The 16,615-nt window shown below is 32.6% G+C and overlaps 1 protein-coding gene across 5 annotated transcripts in view; it reads left to right on the top strand.

Annotated features, from left to right (window-relative positions):
- The first annotated feature begins 560 nt into the window (after positions 1 to 560).
- The window catches only part of LOC140436482 (TOX high mobility group box family member 4-A-like), a 478,609-nt gene continuing 462,554 nt past the window's right edge, over positions 561 to 16,615 (top strand). For 4 of the 5 annotated variants that reach the window (XM_072525340.1, XM_072525337.1, XM_072525342.1 and 1 more), the window contains exon 1: positions 562 to 933. Coding sequence is in view for 4 of the 5 variants with exons in the window: in XM_072525337.1 (XP_072381438.1) it covers positions 865 to 933 (69 nt within the window). In the remaining variant the exon portion in view is untranslated. Of the gene's footprint in view, positions 934 to 16,615 lie in introns of all 5 variants that reach the window. The other variant, XM_072525336.1, reaches the window with a different exon arrangement.

Genomic DNA, 16,615 nt, shown 5'->3' on the forward strand with positions numbered 1-16,615 from the left:
CTATAATTAACTATAATTATAGATAATAGATTGAATTAAATTATCTATAATTAATAATAAAAGAACATATTTCAGAGTTTTCAGCTCCAAAAGCGTAAACATGGCTGATGCCTATAAGACCGGGGCCAAGTAAACCAACTGTTTAATTTGCATTCTCTTCTACCGCCCATCAAAAACGTTTATAGATTAATAATAAAGAGAAGCCCAGAAATTGTCAAGTCTTTATCTTATGATTATAAAATATTTTTTAAATGTAAGTATAAATCGTCTTAAAAGATCTGAGATAAGTAATAAAATAAAAAAGAAATAAAACTATATTCATCCAAAAGCACTCTTCTACAATCTAAAGCATTTCGAAAAAGTTCTAAATTCAACCCTAAACGAATGTGACACACATCTCGCCGTACAGACCTCCAGAGGGGGATATATGTTATTATTTATTCCTTTTACATGGATTTTTGAGATTCGAATCGACGCGGGCCCGTCAAGAAACACAACTTGTTCGCGCAACTTTTCCCGAGAGGTGGGGGCAGAGTTCGGGGAGGGGTCGCCTTCCCAAAGCGCGCTATTCTACTGCGAGACTTGACGCTGTTCGTATGACACGACGATAGTCTTCTGTTTTTCGACCGGAGTTATGCATTCGTGAGATCCACGCGCGTTTTCAACCGGAGTTTTTACTGCAAGTGACTGTGCTCTGAGTATATTTTTATTTTTGATTTCTTTTGTGATACACTGTGCTTTTTGTACTCTAAAGAGGAAACTGGATTTTTTTCTTGACTAGTGGGACTAATCGTTTTCACAACGCTGGAACATTTAAGGCCGATTGTGGCTTCTATCACCACCTTGATTGGGAACTGTGAGAATATGGAGGCCACTTACTGCGTTGGTACTGATGTAGACGTTTGCCGAATGTTTGATCAGTACTTATATAAGGTACTTGCCGTTCAAAACCACCCTCATATCCTAATACTAACCATTTCAACAATTTCAAAACATTTACCTAGTTCAAAAAATTCTATTTAGCTTGTGTTAACTTTATAGAACTTTGCTTAACTTGAAAGTTATTAAAGATATGCTGAAAACAGTTAATATAGTCAACATTATTTAATATTAGGGTTAGAAAAAGATAAACCACCAAGTTTTTTACATCTTTGGCTAAATGCTTAGCTTTTAAAAAATATTTATTCCAACAATATAAAAGTGTTATTATATGCGGTGCCTTATATTTTTGAAACGAATGCTAAAAGTGATACAAAAATATTCTAGAAAGGGCATTAAGATTAACTTTTTAATTTTAAGCAAACGAAGCCCATTTTCGTCTTTACCATTAAATATAATTTTTATTTTGACATAAACACAAAGTTCTGCCTAATAATTAAAAAATGTTAACCTAAAAATTATGTATATAAAAATTCCATGAAAATGAAGTCAAATAATTAATTTCCATTGAAAGTTTTTGTCAAAAAATAGTTAATAAATGATACTTTTTTTGCTTGTGTTCTGAACATGTTTTCAGCTCATTTCATGTATTTCGTCTCGTTTTTTGCTAGAGCTGCTTTCCAGCATTATATCAGGTCCAGGTGTCCCATCCTTCATTTGTTTCTATATTAATATTAAGTTTAATGAGAAATTAGTCTATTCTACCCAAAAATTAATTATATTTGAAGGTATAAAGTATTGGCAATTATAAAGTAGGGATTTCGTTAGCGACGAATAATATAATTCCGGTAAGGGATTGAAAATCTTATGTTCTTAAATATTGACAGATGTAAAGAAAAATCTGGTCCGAAAAATGTTGTTCAACAGTTCAATAGTTAAAAAGCTTGTCAAATGTCAAAAAATGATTGAATGTTCAATAATAATAACATAAAATACAACCCTGATTTTAATTTTTCACAGGATTGACATGTTTTGGTGAAGCATTAGCTTCAATATAAAAATAGTGAACTATGTATGCAAACAATTTGTGCATATAAAAAGGTTTTATTTCTTTTTTTTTGTAACCAAATAACCATTAGAGATAGACATGGCGATCTCCTGATTTTTTTGTTATATATAAAATTTCATAAATATTTTTTAAATTTATGACCTGTTTTGTACAAGTAATTGGCGTATGTGGAATTTGTGTTGAAAAAATTATCTTTCTATGTTCATTTATCCGTTTTCTTAAACTTCTTCCTGTATATCCTATGTATACTTTTGTATACAAGTGTTAATCCTTTTTTTGTTTAGTAAGTTTGCTACCCTATCGGTAAATGTTAACCAGGCGTGATATTATTTTTGAAGTCTTGTGTACATGGAACATTGTTGTCTATTTGTTGTAGTTCATATTCATTATTTATTGCTACTTCTGTAATACGACTCATTAAGATGTGGTAATTATCTCCCAGGACATGGAATGTTTATCAACCGGTGTATGCCCGTTTTATGTCTAAAGAAATGAATAGATGATATTAGACTAATAGTTTATCACATGTAATGCAAATTCATTTTTATTACTTATATTAGATCTTGTCATATCTAAAAACTTTTAGCTATGTCATCGATATGTCGTTTTTTTTCTTATAGTTATATTTTAGGTTATATTTTTGGACAGGATTTTCCATCGAGTAACTACATAACCAAGGAAAAGGATAAAAATAAACGGATCACAAGTATTTGCCTAAAAATCAATATTAATAAAACAAACTTTATGATCATGAGCAGACATAACCAGTCCCAGACATTAGTAAACCTTTGGAAAGAATTCACAAGTTCAAATATCTGTGGATGAACTATACATGATGCAATAAATAGTGATGCAGAAATCAGCAATGGTTAAATTCCAAAAATACTTATGCCTAAAAGAGATTCCTTTAAGATTAAGACTCCGCATGGTAAAAGGTTATGTGTAGGCAATAATAATATACGGGGCTGAAACATGGTGTCTAAAATAAAAATTAATAAACCGCATAGAAGAATTCGAACTGAGGACATTGCGTAAACTACTGCGTGTCTCATACGTTGATCGTGGAGCGATTTTAAACGAGTAGTGTTAAGAAGAGTTTCCTATTTGGGACATATAATCGCTGATGATAAATGTCAAGAGATATCAAGTTTGATTTGAATGGGTAGGATAGAAGGAAAAACGAGCCTAAGGAGAAAGCAACATTCATAGCTGCGGAATATAAGAGTTTGGTGCAGAATTCGAATTGAAGGTGAAATTTTTGAACTTGCTAGAGAGAGGCAATCAGTGGCGGCTTTTGGGAGTAGGCAGGATAGGCCGGGCCTACCCAATAATTTTAAGAGCTTTAAAATTGAAAGACATACATTTAAAAATTATGTTAATGCATGTAAATAACTTTTAAATGTACTAAATCACTCAATACATTAGCGTCCGTTAAAACAACTAAGTTATTATATTACCACAGTAAGCATCGAATCGTATTCAGGCATTTTAAATATCATTAATAGGCCCAATCGGAACTGGCCGACCCAGCTCACATAAGATCCCCGTACAAAAAGCGTTTGAAGTTAAGCAGCTTGCCGGACAACGATTTATATTGTCGTGTTTATGCTTGCTGTTTAGGCACCAGACGATCGGGCCTACGATGACCATCGTTGTCACTTGTACCGTAATTATCGAATTGTAATATAAATTTTCTTTTAAATTATGATAAAAAAATATGTAACATAATCTATAATTGTAACATATTTTTAAACAAACAACAGAATTGCAGACAAGTGCACGGTTGCCCAAATAAATTTTAAAAAATTCGTAAAATTCGAACAAAAAAAAAATCACATTTGCGTGATTTCTATATCGCCTGATTGTATGCAACTTATATATGTGAGATTGTTTTATAACTAATACATAAAAATGAGTTTTTATGACGCTTTACCAGGTTGCAGTAATAGTAATGTTGATAGTGAGTGTTTGGACATTGTTGTTTCACTATTGGAATCGTCATTATCTAGAAGAACTGAAATTGATAGAAAAAAAAAATTATTATGAATGAAAGGCCTACTCCAATATTGCGGATTGACCAAAAAGATGGGAAAAAGGTGCGTACTTTTAATTGCTCTTGGTATGATATCTACAAATGGTTGTCTGGAAGTATTACAAAAAACAGACTATATTGTTGGCCGTGTTTGTTATTTTCTAATAAGAAATATGTATAGAATTGTGAAGGATACTTTGATTTAAAAAATATGTCTGCCACCTTAAAAAAACATTCCAGTTGCAAGGAACATTTAAGTAATTTGCTGTCCGTTAACGATGTACAGAAGAGGGCGTTTTTTGTTCGCGATTTGCTAGATGAAAAATCAAAAATCGCAAAAATTAGATACAACGCAGAAGTTAAAATGAACAGAGAAATCATTAAAAAATTAGTTGGGGGGGGGGGGGGGGTCATGACCCCGTAACCATAGCTATGTAATTTGTTGGCTTGGCCTACCCAAAATTTTACCACACCAGCCGCCACTGGAGGCAATTATGAATAAATGACAGATAGAATGTCTACGTGCCGGCGTAGTGCATAGCTAGCACTTAAAAGAGAGGAATGGTAAATTCCGTAAATTGAATTAATAAAAAGTTGCATTTCTTGTGAAGCTTTGCATTTTTTGTTAACAAAATATTGAAGAACTGATAGTACCTTAACATTTGTCTTTATTTTTATTCTGAAATTATCTTCAAAATAATCCACCGCTTTATACTTTTTAATTGTTTTCTAGTAGCAGTTGTTTTTAACATTTTAGCAAGAAATTCTCCTTAGATTTCCTTCTCTTGAAATCTACTGAATATGTATAAAAGTGCATTTATTATAATTCAAATATTGAATCAACAATCTTAATTTTTTTCAAGACAGAGACGACAAAAAAATTAAATATTTTAATAGGAAGTTACAAATTAAATCATAAGATTACTATAACATATGATGGTGTAAGGCTTAATTTACTTCTTAGCCAATTTCTTCCATTCATTGCGGTTTCGTCTCAACATCCTTCCGTCTGTCCATGTGACTCATTTTTTCTCCAATATCTTCCCAATTACTTCATCCTATTTTTTGTTTTTTAATATTTTTGTTTCTCACACTCTTCTCACTGGTACGGTATCCATCCTTCATTCGGTGTATCTCAGGGTACCCCACCAACTCAGCTGTTGCTGTTCTATAAACTATGATATCTATTTTGGTAAAGCCTTAAAGTCTTCTTAAAAACATCATTTCTATAGTCTGTATCTTTCTTTTTTGCCTGTTTCTTTACTACCTATGATTCGCTGACAAAAGTCGGAACAGTTCTATAAACTGCTTTAAAAACTTTCGTTACTGTAGCGTTTTCTCTAGTCTGATATTGATTTCTAGTTCTAGAGATCCGGTTTCTTCTATTATTACTCCTAAGTATGTAAAAGTTTTAACTTCTTCTCTTGTTTCTCCTATCTGCATAACTTTTGTTTTGTTAACATTTATCTTCGTTCCGTTTACATTCAGTACTTCTTTTCATATTTCCAAATAATTCAGAAGTTCTTTTTCAGATTTTGCAATTAGAAATTGTCAGCAAATACTTCTTCCGAGATTTCTACTCTTTGCAGATTTCTATACCCTACATTCAGTTTTTTACTTCTTGTTGAGCATGCCTTAATAGTTTCGTCCATAAAGATTATAAATAGTGTTGGGTTAAGTGCTCCTCCCTGTCTTAAGCCTCCATTTATTGTAAACGTATTTATGTTGTATTCTTACTAATTACAGCATTGTTGTTGTCATTGTATATTTTTTGTTTCATGCTTAGTACTTAACTTGTATATTTTCTTTTTCTCTTGCAGCGGTTTTTGTGTTATCTGTTTTGAAGTTTGTTTATAATTTTTGCTAAGAGTTTCATACATGTAAATAGCAACGTCAATCCACTGTAGTTATTATTTTTTCTCTAATCTCTTTTTTTGTATATAGGTACTATTAGTGACACTTTCCAATCTTCCGGTATATCTTCACTTTTCCATATTTTATTCATTATTTTTAGTAATATTTGTTCAACGTTTTTACTGCTTCTTCCAGTTATTCATCGTTAACTGAGTTTTCTGTATTATCTTCCAATATATTATTCTGTTCTTCATTAATGCCGTCTTGGTTTATATCTGTTTGCAGTTCTTCAAAGACTTTTTTCCATCTTCTAACTATTTCTTTGGTTTTGTTATTAATTCTTCATTTTTACTTAATGCTGTATATTTCATGTTTTTTGTTATCGTCCTCAGGGTTTTGTAGAATAGCTTTTGGTTACTTTTGCTATCTTCTTTTTATCTCCGAATTTTCACAATAATTGTCTCTGTTCGACCACTGTCTCTCTTTGATGCTGTTACCAATATTTTTACCTTTTTTCTTTTATTTTTATAGTCATTTTGTAGTTCTCGTTCTGGCTTTCTGATATTTTTTAAAGCAAACTATACGTACCAAAATTGATTCATAAGGAAAGTTTAGAATTGAAAACTGCTATACATAATTAAGTAGCTGATTTTCTCCTCGAATTTCCCTTGAGTTATATCTTTGAAGTTTTCTCAACCACATAACAGACTAGGTGTGGCTATTATCTTATGAAGTTTGATCATTGTATCATTCCTTTTTTTTTTTCTTCACTGTTCTGTAAATTGTTCCGCATACTAATGAAACCTGTCAGTTTTCTTATTAACGTTTCTGAGATGTTTCTGCAAATTTGTATAACACCCCAGGTTATTGAAACAAATAAACTTGTTGTAGTTTTTTTTCTGAAAAATGGCTTTGGCAGAGCCAATTAGCCAGACTTGTTTGACTGTGTTTATTGTTAAAATCGACTAAATTTTAATTATTATTGATTGTAGATTCATAGTCAAAATTTTCTTGTTATCAGTTATCAATGTTAGTACTACATATACCTAATATGATGATCGTCAATTACTATGTTTGTTTCGTCGAAGGCTATTACAAAATCTATAAATGCAATGTGTCTTCGGTTTGGATCATTTGTTTTATAATAAAAATCCTTTAATGAATCTGCGCTTTCAAAACTGTGTTGTACTTGTCTTGTAATGGCTTGTGTAAAACTTTTGAATCTATTATAATAATAATTTTGGTGTATATTTCATATATTGAATGCATTAGACTAATAGCTTTATAGGTTTAGCAACTCTTACGGTCTTTTTTCTAAACAGTGGCTGTTTGCCACGTGTAATATATTTTAGTATCCAATCGTCACTACGCATTCCTAAGTGTAGCAAAATAACTCAATATTTTAGAGTTACATGTTCATTAGGTCTGCTTCACATAGTTTAGATAATATCTAACATCTAATATACTCGTAGAGAAATATAAAAGAATAAATATATGTAATATAGCTATTTACGAAACTTATGTAAGGTTCTTAATGTTTGGTACTTTTCTATGAAAGGAAATCATTTATTCTCGCAAACACCCATTTTTAGATATATAATTTCACTTCTGTGTCAACTACTGTATAATTTACATATATCTTATTCCTTGGAGACAATCTAAGTTTTAATGTTCCTTTTGCGATTCATATTCAGATTATATTAACTTATATTTTTATATGAAAGAAAATCAAATCGCTTCAAATCAAAGTCATTTTTTTGCGGTTCTTATAAAAGTATAAGATTTTTAGCAGAATTCATCCAGAACATTCTCCCGGACTCCTCTTCTTCCTATAATCTGTCCCTGCTTTATATTTTGTAGAAATGTGTATTTTTGTCCTCATATTAGATTCTCCTAAGTATTTCAATTTTCTCATTTTTTGTACAAAAAATACAAAACTAAAGGTACAAAGGTACTAAACTTATGATATATTTTAACATTCTTGTTTGGAGAGGGATTATCACGATTATTAAACAGTTTCTTTATTTTTATGATAACGAACTTAGCAATTTCAACACATCTTTTGATTTCGGTATTTTGATCACTTGCCTCGTTAATTATAGCTCCCAGTTATTTGCAATTATTCACCGTTTGAATGGGGGTGTTATTTGTAGAATATAATATAATCATCATCATCTTTTTCTCTACAATTTTCTGTGGATCCTGGCCTGCTCTAAGATTGGTCGCCATTCTGTTCGGTTTCTGTCTAGCTGTTCCTGTCGTTAGCTTTTTAGCAATCATATTGTCAGGCACTCGTATTATGTGTCCAGCCCATCTAAGTCGTTGTGTTTTAATGAACGTTAGGACATGTGGTTCATTAAGGAGTTGATATAATTCGAGATTATATCTTTTGCGCCACTGCTCTTGTTCGTTTATAGTTATAGTATAGTAAGTCTTTCATCCTTCTGCGTTAGAGTCCAAGTTTCCGCCCCGTATGTGAGGATCAGCCTTAAAAGTGTATTATATATAATTTTAGTTTTCTTTGGATATTTCTTGAATGGAATTGGTTTTGGAGTCCGTAGTATGCCCTATTTGTAAGGTTTCTTCGTCTTTTAATTTCTTCGCTTGTTTTATTGGTAGTAGTCACTAGCGAGCCAAGGTATGTGAAGCTGTCAAAACGCTAAAAGATATGTCTTCCAAATGCTGTTACCCGTTCCTCATTTTCAATAGGATCGTTAGTAACCAACATGTACTTGGTTGTGTCTTCGTTGATGACTAGACCGACCCGTTTCGCCGCCGTTTCCAATTCTAGGAAATATTGCTCAACATCTCGCTGGCTACGTCCTATTATGTCATCAGCGTATGCTGATTGTATCGATCTATTGTAAATAGTACCGCCGTTCTCTAATTCGTGTGTCTCGGACTGCCTGTTCCAAGGCAATGTTAAAAAGGAGACAAGCCAGAGCATCCCCTTGTCTGAGTTCATCCTTTATTTCAAAAAATCGAGAATTTTCTCCCTGTATCCTAACGCTGTCTAAGCTAGACATTATTATTCTCGTTAATCGGATAAGTTTTTCTGGTAAACCAAACTCACACCTTGATTTGTGTAGTACTGTTCTCTTGAAACTGTCGTTGCGGCCTTGACGTCGACGAATAGGTAATGGGTTTCAATGTTAAATTCTAATGTTTTCTCGAGGATCTGTCTTATTGAATGAATCTGATCAATTGTTGATTTTTCTGGAGCAAATCCGGCCTGGTATTTTCCAACTATGCCAACTGTGTAATCTTGTAGCTTTTCGTAGAATATATTTACTATTATTTTGTAATAATTTTGCCTCGTTTATTATAGCTTTCAGATTTTTTCAACTATTCAACGTTTGAATGAGGGTGTTAGTTGTAGAATAGAATATCCAGAGATTCAATTTAGATGAATTTTCTACATTTTAGGTCCATGTTTGTATATATTGTTGATATTTTGTTGCTACTTTCAACTCCATCTCTCGTCACATTGCTTGTGTAATCCCTTTCCTTTTATGCCAGCTATTCTCTTCTTTTATTAATGAAATTTGATGACGATCACGAACACAAATTCATTTGTTATTTTAAAAAAGTCAAACCATCAACCATGAGTATCTAAATATGAGAGCAACTCTTTTCAATTCCTTGTCATTATACTGCTGTAATCGCTTTCCACTTTTCTTTCACCAATGAAATTTAATGAGTATCTACAACACAAATTCATTAGCTTAAAAAAAAGCAACTCAGCAACTATTTACCTTTAAATACTCGTATAAGATAAATATGTCTTTCTTCTGCATCCCGGACCAGAATATGACAATTTTACAAGATTCGTACACCACAAACTCATACACTATTTAAAAAAAGTTAAATCATGAACCATTTTTCTCTAAATATGAGATCAACTCTTCGATTCCTTGTCATCCTACTGGTGTATGATCTCTTTCCACTTTTGCCAGCTATTTGATTGCTACATTTAGCTTCATACAGTGTGTCCACAGATAGGCTGTCCAAGAGGAGAACCATTTTCATTTTTATTAATTAATAAATAAACGAAATAAACCTCATTATTTCGTTTTTTTTTGACATATTTATTTACGCTTACTACAACATTGCATTCTGATAAACACTCGCGCAAAGAAAAAAAAATAAAAGTTTTCCCACAAAATGTATCAAGTTCTCATGGTTTATGTATTTCTAACGGTAATAATTCAAGGTATTTTATTAATAATTTTAAGTATCTACGTGACGGAGGCGGTGTATTAAAATCAAATAATTTGTATTCAATGAAGGTGTGCCATTGTGAGAAAGGAAAAAGGTATTAAATATTTTTGATGGCCATATAGAAAGTGGTCTAGTGTTATATCCAGAGTTGGTGTCACTAATTATCAAGTTCTTAGGGAAGTTTGGAACGAAGTAAAAAAAATAGGGTAAACACATCGTAGCAATCGTGTCAAAAGTTTAAAAGACTTTCGGGAATAGTGAAATTAACAATAATAATAGTATTTTGAAAATAATAATCCTATTTGGAGATTGCTTACTTTGTATAAAGTAAACAAGTATTGTAATATTTCAGGGGGTAATTTGGCATAAAAAAATGCTTACTGTATACACAGATGTCCGCAAATGCTTGTTTTTCCTAGATACGAGGTGTTGAAATTTTTCTTACAAACTAAGGATTTATTTATTGCTCAGAAATCAATTGAGACATGCAAATGAAATTTGGTGGATTTTAAGAGGTATTTATTGCGCATTTCTTGTCATACAAATTAAGAATTTTATACTCGTCATTTCTGCGTATACGTGTAATGGTCTCAGTTTTTTAAAGAAAATAATAGTACGCCACTGAGACATTTTAAATTAAAAATCATTGTTTAATTCCTGGTTAATGTGTGATAAAAAATTTCTCTTCTTTTTTTTTCATATGAGGCGTTGTTTTTATGCTAACAAAAATAAAATATAATAATTTTAGAGTATTTTTCATTTCTTTAATACATTGTCTAGTAGGCTACTGTCAACATTTATCTAATATTAAGTACTAAATGTCAAATAAGCGTTTCTTTGCTAACGGTTGACTAGGGCACCCTCTAGAAGGACAAACTGTGCAACTAGAAGAAGCAGTTCTCGAGTTAATTGCGGAGATACCTGAAACAAGTACTCGAAATATACTGAATATAAGCAACTTTCTTCTTCTTGTAGGGTCTATCCGTTTCGGATGTTGGCGACCATGATGATGCTTTAAATAGATTAGTTGTTGTTGTGGAGAACCATTTCCTCAAGTTTTTTAAACATGATATTCTTTTTCTCCCAATTTCTTGCTTTCAAAATACTTTTTCAAAATACAGTAATATGTATTTAGTGCCGCCGTTTCTCATTATGTGTCCGGATAACTTTCTCCTTTAAATCGTATACATCACTTCTCTTTCTTTCCCAATTCTTCGTAGTACAGTCTCATTGGTTATCTTGTCCGTCCATGATATCCTTAGGATTCCTCTGTATAGCCACATCTCGAAGGTTTCAAGTTTTTTCTTCATCGCTTTAGTGAGTGTCCAGGATTCAACTCCGTAATTATAATATCGAGAAGATATAACATCCATGATAAGTAGTTGGAGATCTTTAATTTTATTTTTGCTGATAACCATAAATTTAGTTTTTGATATGTTTACTTGTAGTCCAAATCTTTCACTTAATTAATTTACTTTGTTTAGTAGTTGCTGTAAACTATTTAAGCTTTCTGCAAAAATAACGGTTTCATCTGCGTACCGGATGTTGTTTAGGCGTTCTCCATTTAAAAGGATTCCATGTTCGCAATTTTCCAAGGCTTCAGTAAATACTTTACTTAATCAGTAGAACCCATTTGTACCTTTCGGTGTTGGGCCGTTTACAATACAATTCATTAAATTACAATATTTGACAGTCTTTTGAGGTGTCCTAGCTCTTAACGAAATTTCTCCATTCCTTCCAGTAAATATTTCCTCTAAATATAGGTTGAATAATATAGGTGAAAGTATACATGTCTAACTCCTCGCAGAATCTGGATCGCTTCCGTCGGTTCATCTCCAAGATTTGTTCTTATTGTGGCTGATTGATTTCAGTCAAAATTTTGTATTACACGCCGGTCTTTATCATTGAATAAAACTTAGAGATCGCTGGTTAAATGATATTAGAGATAATAATGGAAAAAAAATGTAATATTTTGACTGTAAATAAATTAGCGAAAAATAGCAAATATAACTGTGAATAAATTACGAGAATTAACTGGTGTTAACTCATACTGTTCAAAGTACTGTTCTGTCTGTACAAAGAATATAGACTCACCTTTTGAAATATTGATGTATTCATAGCAGAAGAATTGGTTGCGGTGCGTCACGACGCCATCCGAGGCAGAGGAAAAGACGTCCCGTGTGGTGTTCGCTGTTTCGGTAATGAAGCCGAAGTGTTGAGACTTGAGACGGTCAGAAAGAACCCTCTAACCGTTGGGAGGTTTATGGACAAGTGCATCTTATAAATCAACCCTCTTGAAGGACGCTTCTGAATAGCGACAATCCAATTCAATGGTAACAGTAATATGATACTTCACATGTTTTGTGTATATTGGCAATTAACAAAAGAAGTCAAATTCTCCGTACTTAAAACATAATAAATGAGATAGCCAGTTTAACAATTTTACGAGATTTTATGAAATAACCGGAAACAATATATTTTAAAGTAAATAAGTTAGCATATGCCATTGAATTAGGGCACATTATAATATAGTAAAAGTAAGCATACTTTCCCAAACAATCATCTATTTGGACTTTTGTTAGAACATCCATCATTTTTCGGTGTTAAACTGTGTCAAATGCTTTGTGTTAGTCCACAAATCATCGTATGATAAGTATCGTAAGTCATATACCTGCATCTTTGGAATAATACCTGTAGACTAATCAGTGCATCTTTCGTACCTACGCCTTTCATGAATCCAAACTGTGTGTCTTGTATTCTCTCTTCGCATAGCTTGTATATCAACACCCAACAATAGAGCCAGAAACATCGGCCACCAATTAACGGTTGATAATTCTACCTTTGAAGTGGTGGACAAATTCACATACTTAGGCTCCTTGATCACCAAGGAGAACGTCATGACGGAAGAAATCAAGCGAAGAATAATCCTAGCAAACAAATGCTATTTTTAACTGAGTAGACATATGAGAAGCAGAAACTTAAGCCAAAAAACAAAAATAACCATATACAAAACCCTTATACAACCAGTGTTGACATATGGGTCGGAGACATGGACCATTTCCAAGGCAGATGAAAATCTCCTGCTTATATTTGAACGAAGGATCCTGAGAAGAATATTTGGTGGCATCTGTGAAAATGGTGTTTGGAGAAGGAGGTACAACTACGAGATATATCACAGATATAAACATATATTTGGTGGTAAAGACGTAGTATCCTTTATAAAAATAGGAAGACTAAGATGGGCAGGACATCTGGCAAGATCACAGCAGAACAACCCTCCTAGAAGAATCCTTATGTCACAACCTGTGGGAAGTAGAAATAGGGGTAGACCAAAACTCAGATGGAGGGATGGTGTAGATGAGGATGCTAGACAAATAGGCGCAGCAAACTGGCAACAGTTGGCAATGGATAGAACTGACTGGCGTAATAGACTTGGGAAGGTCGAGGCTCTTTTATAGGGCTGTAGCACCAATGATGATGATAGCTTGTATATTCTGCGATGTATAATTTTAAGAAAAAGTTTTAGTGAGTGGCTCATTTGACTTATTAGCCTATATTCTCCGAACTTTTTCGCTCCCTGTTTTTTTGACAACGTATTAAATTCTAAAACTAACGAATCTTTTGGAATATTGCCTGTGTCATAGATATTATTGAAGATTTTACATAGTATTCTTAGAGATTCATCATTAAGAAGTTTAAGAAATTCAGACTGTACTCCGTCTGGTCCGGAAGCTCTCACTTCTTTTAGTGATATTATGGCTGCTCTTATGTCTGCCACTAGTATAAGTGGTCCTGTTTCCGTAGGTATTGGGGACTGGTTATCCCTCTCATCAAAAAATAAATTTCGTATGTAATTTTTCCAGGTATTATCAATACTCTCCTTGTCCACGATTACCTCTCCGTTGTCGTTACCAAGTTTACTTACTCTTCTGTTTTTAGATTTGCCTGTAATTTCTCTTACCTTTTTATGTATTATATATTGTCGTCGTATTTACTTTGTAAAATTTAGATTCCTTGGCATTTTTTCTCCAGTTCTTTCTGTTTAACTTCTTTGATCTTTCTCTGTATATCTTGTTGTAACGTTTTATACATAGAGTTATTGTTCTTGTATTTCCTTCTTTCTTCTATCAGCTGCAAAATCTCTGTCGTCATCCATGTCTTATTTTTACCTTTTCTGTTCTTCATAAAAATGTCTTTAATGTCGTCTATCGTTTTATTAAGGGATTACATCTTCTCTTCTGTGCTTTCTGTTGTATTATCGATTTATTTGAATTTTCTATTTAGTATTTTGCTAACTATTTTTTTTACTTCACAACATTTCAGTTTTCTCATGTCATGTTTTTTTACAGTTTTGCCACGTGTTTTCTTTAACTTGGTTCTATACACGCCCACTAAAGAATTGTGGTCAGATTGAATATCAGCACCTGGGTAGGTTTCAACACTGTTGAAACTATTTCGACATCTTTTGTTAACAAGTATATAATCTATTTTCTTATAATAACGTTTTCTCTGTAGGTGATTTCCACTTATACAGGCGTCTAGGTGGTAGTTTGTAAAATGTGTTTAGCACTATTAAGTTATGTTTAGCTGCAAAGATACTCATTGTTTCTCCTCGTTGATTTCTCTCTTCAAATCCATAATGACCAATATGTTGCCCTTCTTTTCGGTTATCTATTTTAGTATTGAAATCCCCCATGGCTATAGTGTATTTTTATGTATGAGAGAGTAATAAAACAATAAATTATGTATGCAAATCCCTAAACTGTTGATACGGGTGACTCAATGAAAAACAGATATTTGTCAACAAGTTTACAGAAGTATATAGGAAAACAATTTTAAATTGACTATGACCACCAGGTATAAAGGTTGGAGCAGAATAGAATACAATAGTTGTGAGGGTTACTAATCCCTAAATAAGGTTGCCAGTGTCGGAGTGATGGAGGTTAACAGGTACTAATGAATTTGCAAGAAATGTAAGATGTTTATTTTATTGGTTATATATAACCAATAAAAGTTTAATAAGTACCTACCTATTTGCAAAATAAAGTTTAATTCTTTAGATAAAATAAAACGTTTTATTTTATCTATTTGCAAAATAAAGTTTAATTCTTTGCCTATTTGCAAAATAAAGTTTAATTCTTTAGATAAAATAAAACGTTTTATTTTATCTGAAATGAGTGCATTCCACGAAGTAAGGGTTTCAACAATCAAACATTTAATTCTTTAATTCCAGGAATCTACGACAGTAATTGACTAGATAATTACCTTCTAAACTTATTCCACAGAAAATGTGATAGTGGGTTTTTCCATTTTGTATATAGGAAGGTCCAAGTGGCGTATTCAAAATTCTTAACAGTTCACTAAAAGTAGGTACTTCAGTTGCAAGGTGCAGTTTATTGTGTATACTAGTGTTATGGAAAATATGGAAGTGCCGTGTAAACGCCGAAAAATTGGTCCTCTAACAGTTAATGAAAAAACATTAATATTTAATTGTTTTAAATCATTTACAGACAAACGTTTATGTGAAAGTGTTGATGAGACCGTTGAGATAGTTAGCAGTACACTTGGTGTTGGGAAATCTACGATTTACAGAGTTATTAAAGAAGAGAAATGTGGTAGTTTTCAAATGCCACGTAATGCTCCAGGGAAACCAAAATTTCAAATAGAATATCATTTTAAAGAAGGACTTCGACGGAAAGTGCATGAATTCTTCTTTAGACAAGAATTTCCAACATTGGATAAAGTTCTTGTCTCAGTTCGAGATGATAAGGATTACCCAGAAATGAGTCGAAGTACGTTATGGAAACTTTTAAAAGAAAAAGGCTTCCGCTGGAAAAAGAATCCCAGAAAGTCTATTTTATTAGAAAGAAGCGATATTGTCATATGGAGAAGACATTTTCTAAGAACCATAAAGGAAATGAGAAACCAAAAAAGAAAAATATTTTATCTTGATGAAACATGGATCAACGAGGGTCATACACCAAATAAATTTTGGCAGGATGAAACTGTTACAAGTCAAAGGCACGCTTTTGTAAATAACTTATCTACTGGTTTAAACCCACCATCAGGAAAGGGACGCAGGCTGATAATAGTACACATTGGCAGTTCAGACGGTTTTGTTGAAGGTGGTTTATTAACTTTTGAATCAACTCGTACCGGTGACTACCATGAAGACATGAACGCTGATGTCTTTCAAGAATGGTTCGAACAAATGATAGATCTTCTTCCTAAGAACTGTGTAATAGTAATGGATAATGCAAGTTATCACTCCAGACTTATAGAAGGACTGCCCACAACCAAGTGGTTAAAAAAAGACTTGCAGAATTGGCTGAGTTCAAAAAATATTACGTACCATCCCGGATCTATAAGAAAGGAACTTTATTCGTTGTGTGCCCTTCATAAAGAAAAATTTAAAAAATACGAAATTGATGAAATTGCCAAAAATCGTGGAATGACAGTACTTAGATCCCCACCATATCATTGTGAATTAAACCCGATTGAACTGGTATGGGCACAGATAAAGAGTGAAGTTTCAAGAAAAAATACCACTTTTAAAATTC

Source organism: Diabrotica undecimpunctata, chromosome 3 (assembly GCF_040954645.1).
Source record: "Diabrotica undecimpunctata isolate CICGRU chromosome 3, icDiaUnde3, whole genome shotgun sequence".
NCBI classification, from domain to species: Eukaryota; Metazoa; Arthropoda; class Insecta; order Coleoptera; family Chrysomelidae; genus Diabrotica; species Diabrotica undecimpunctata.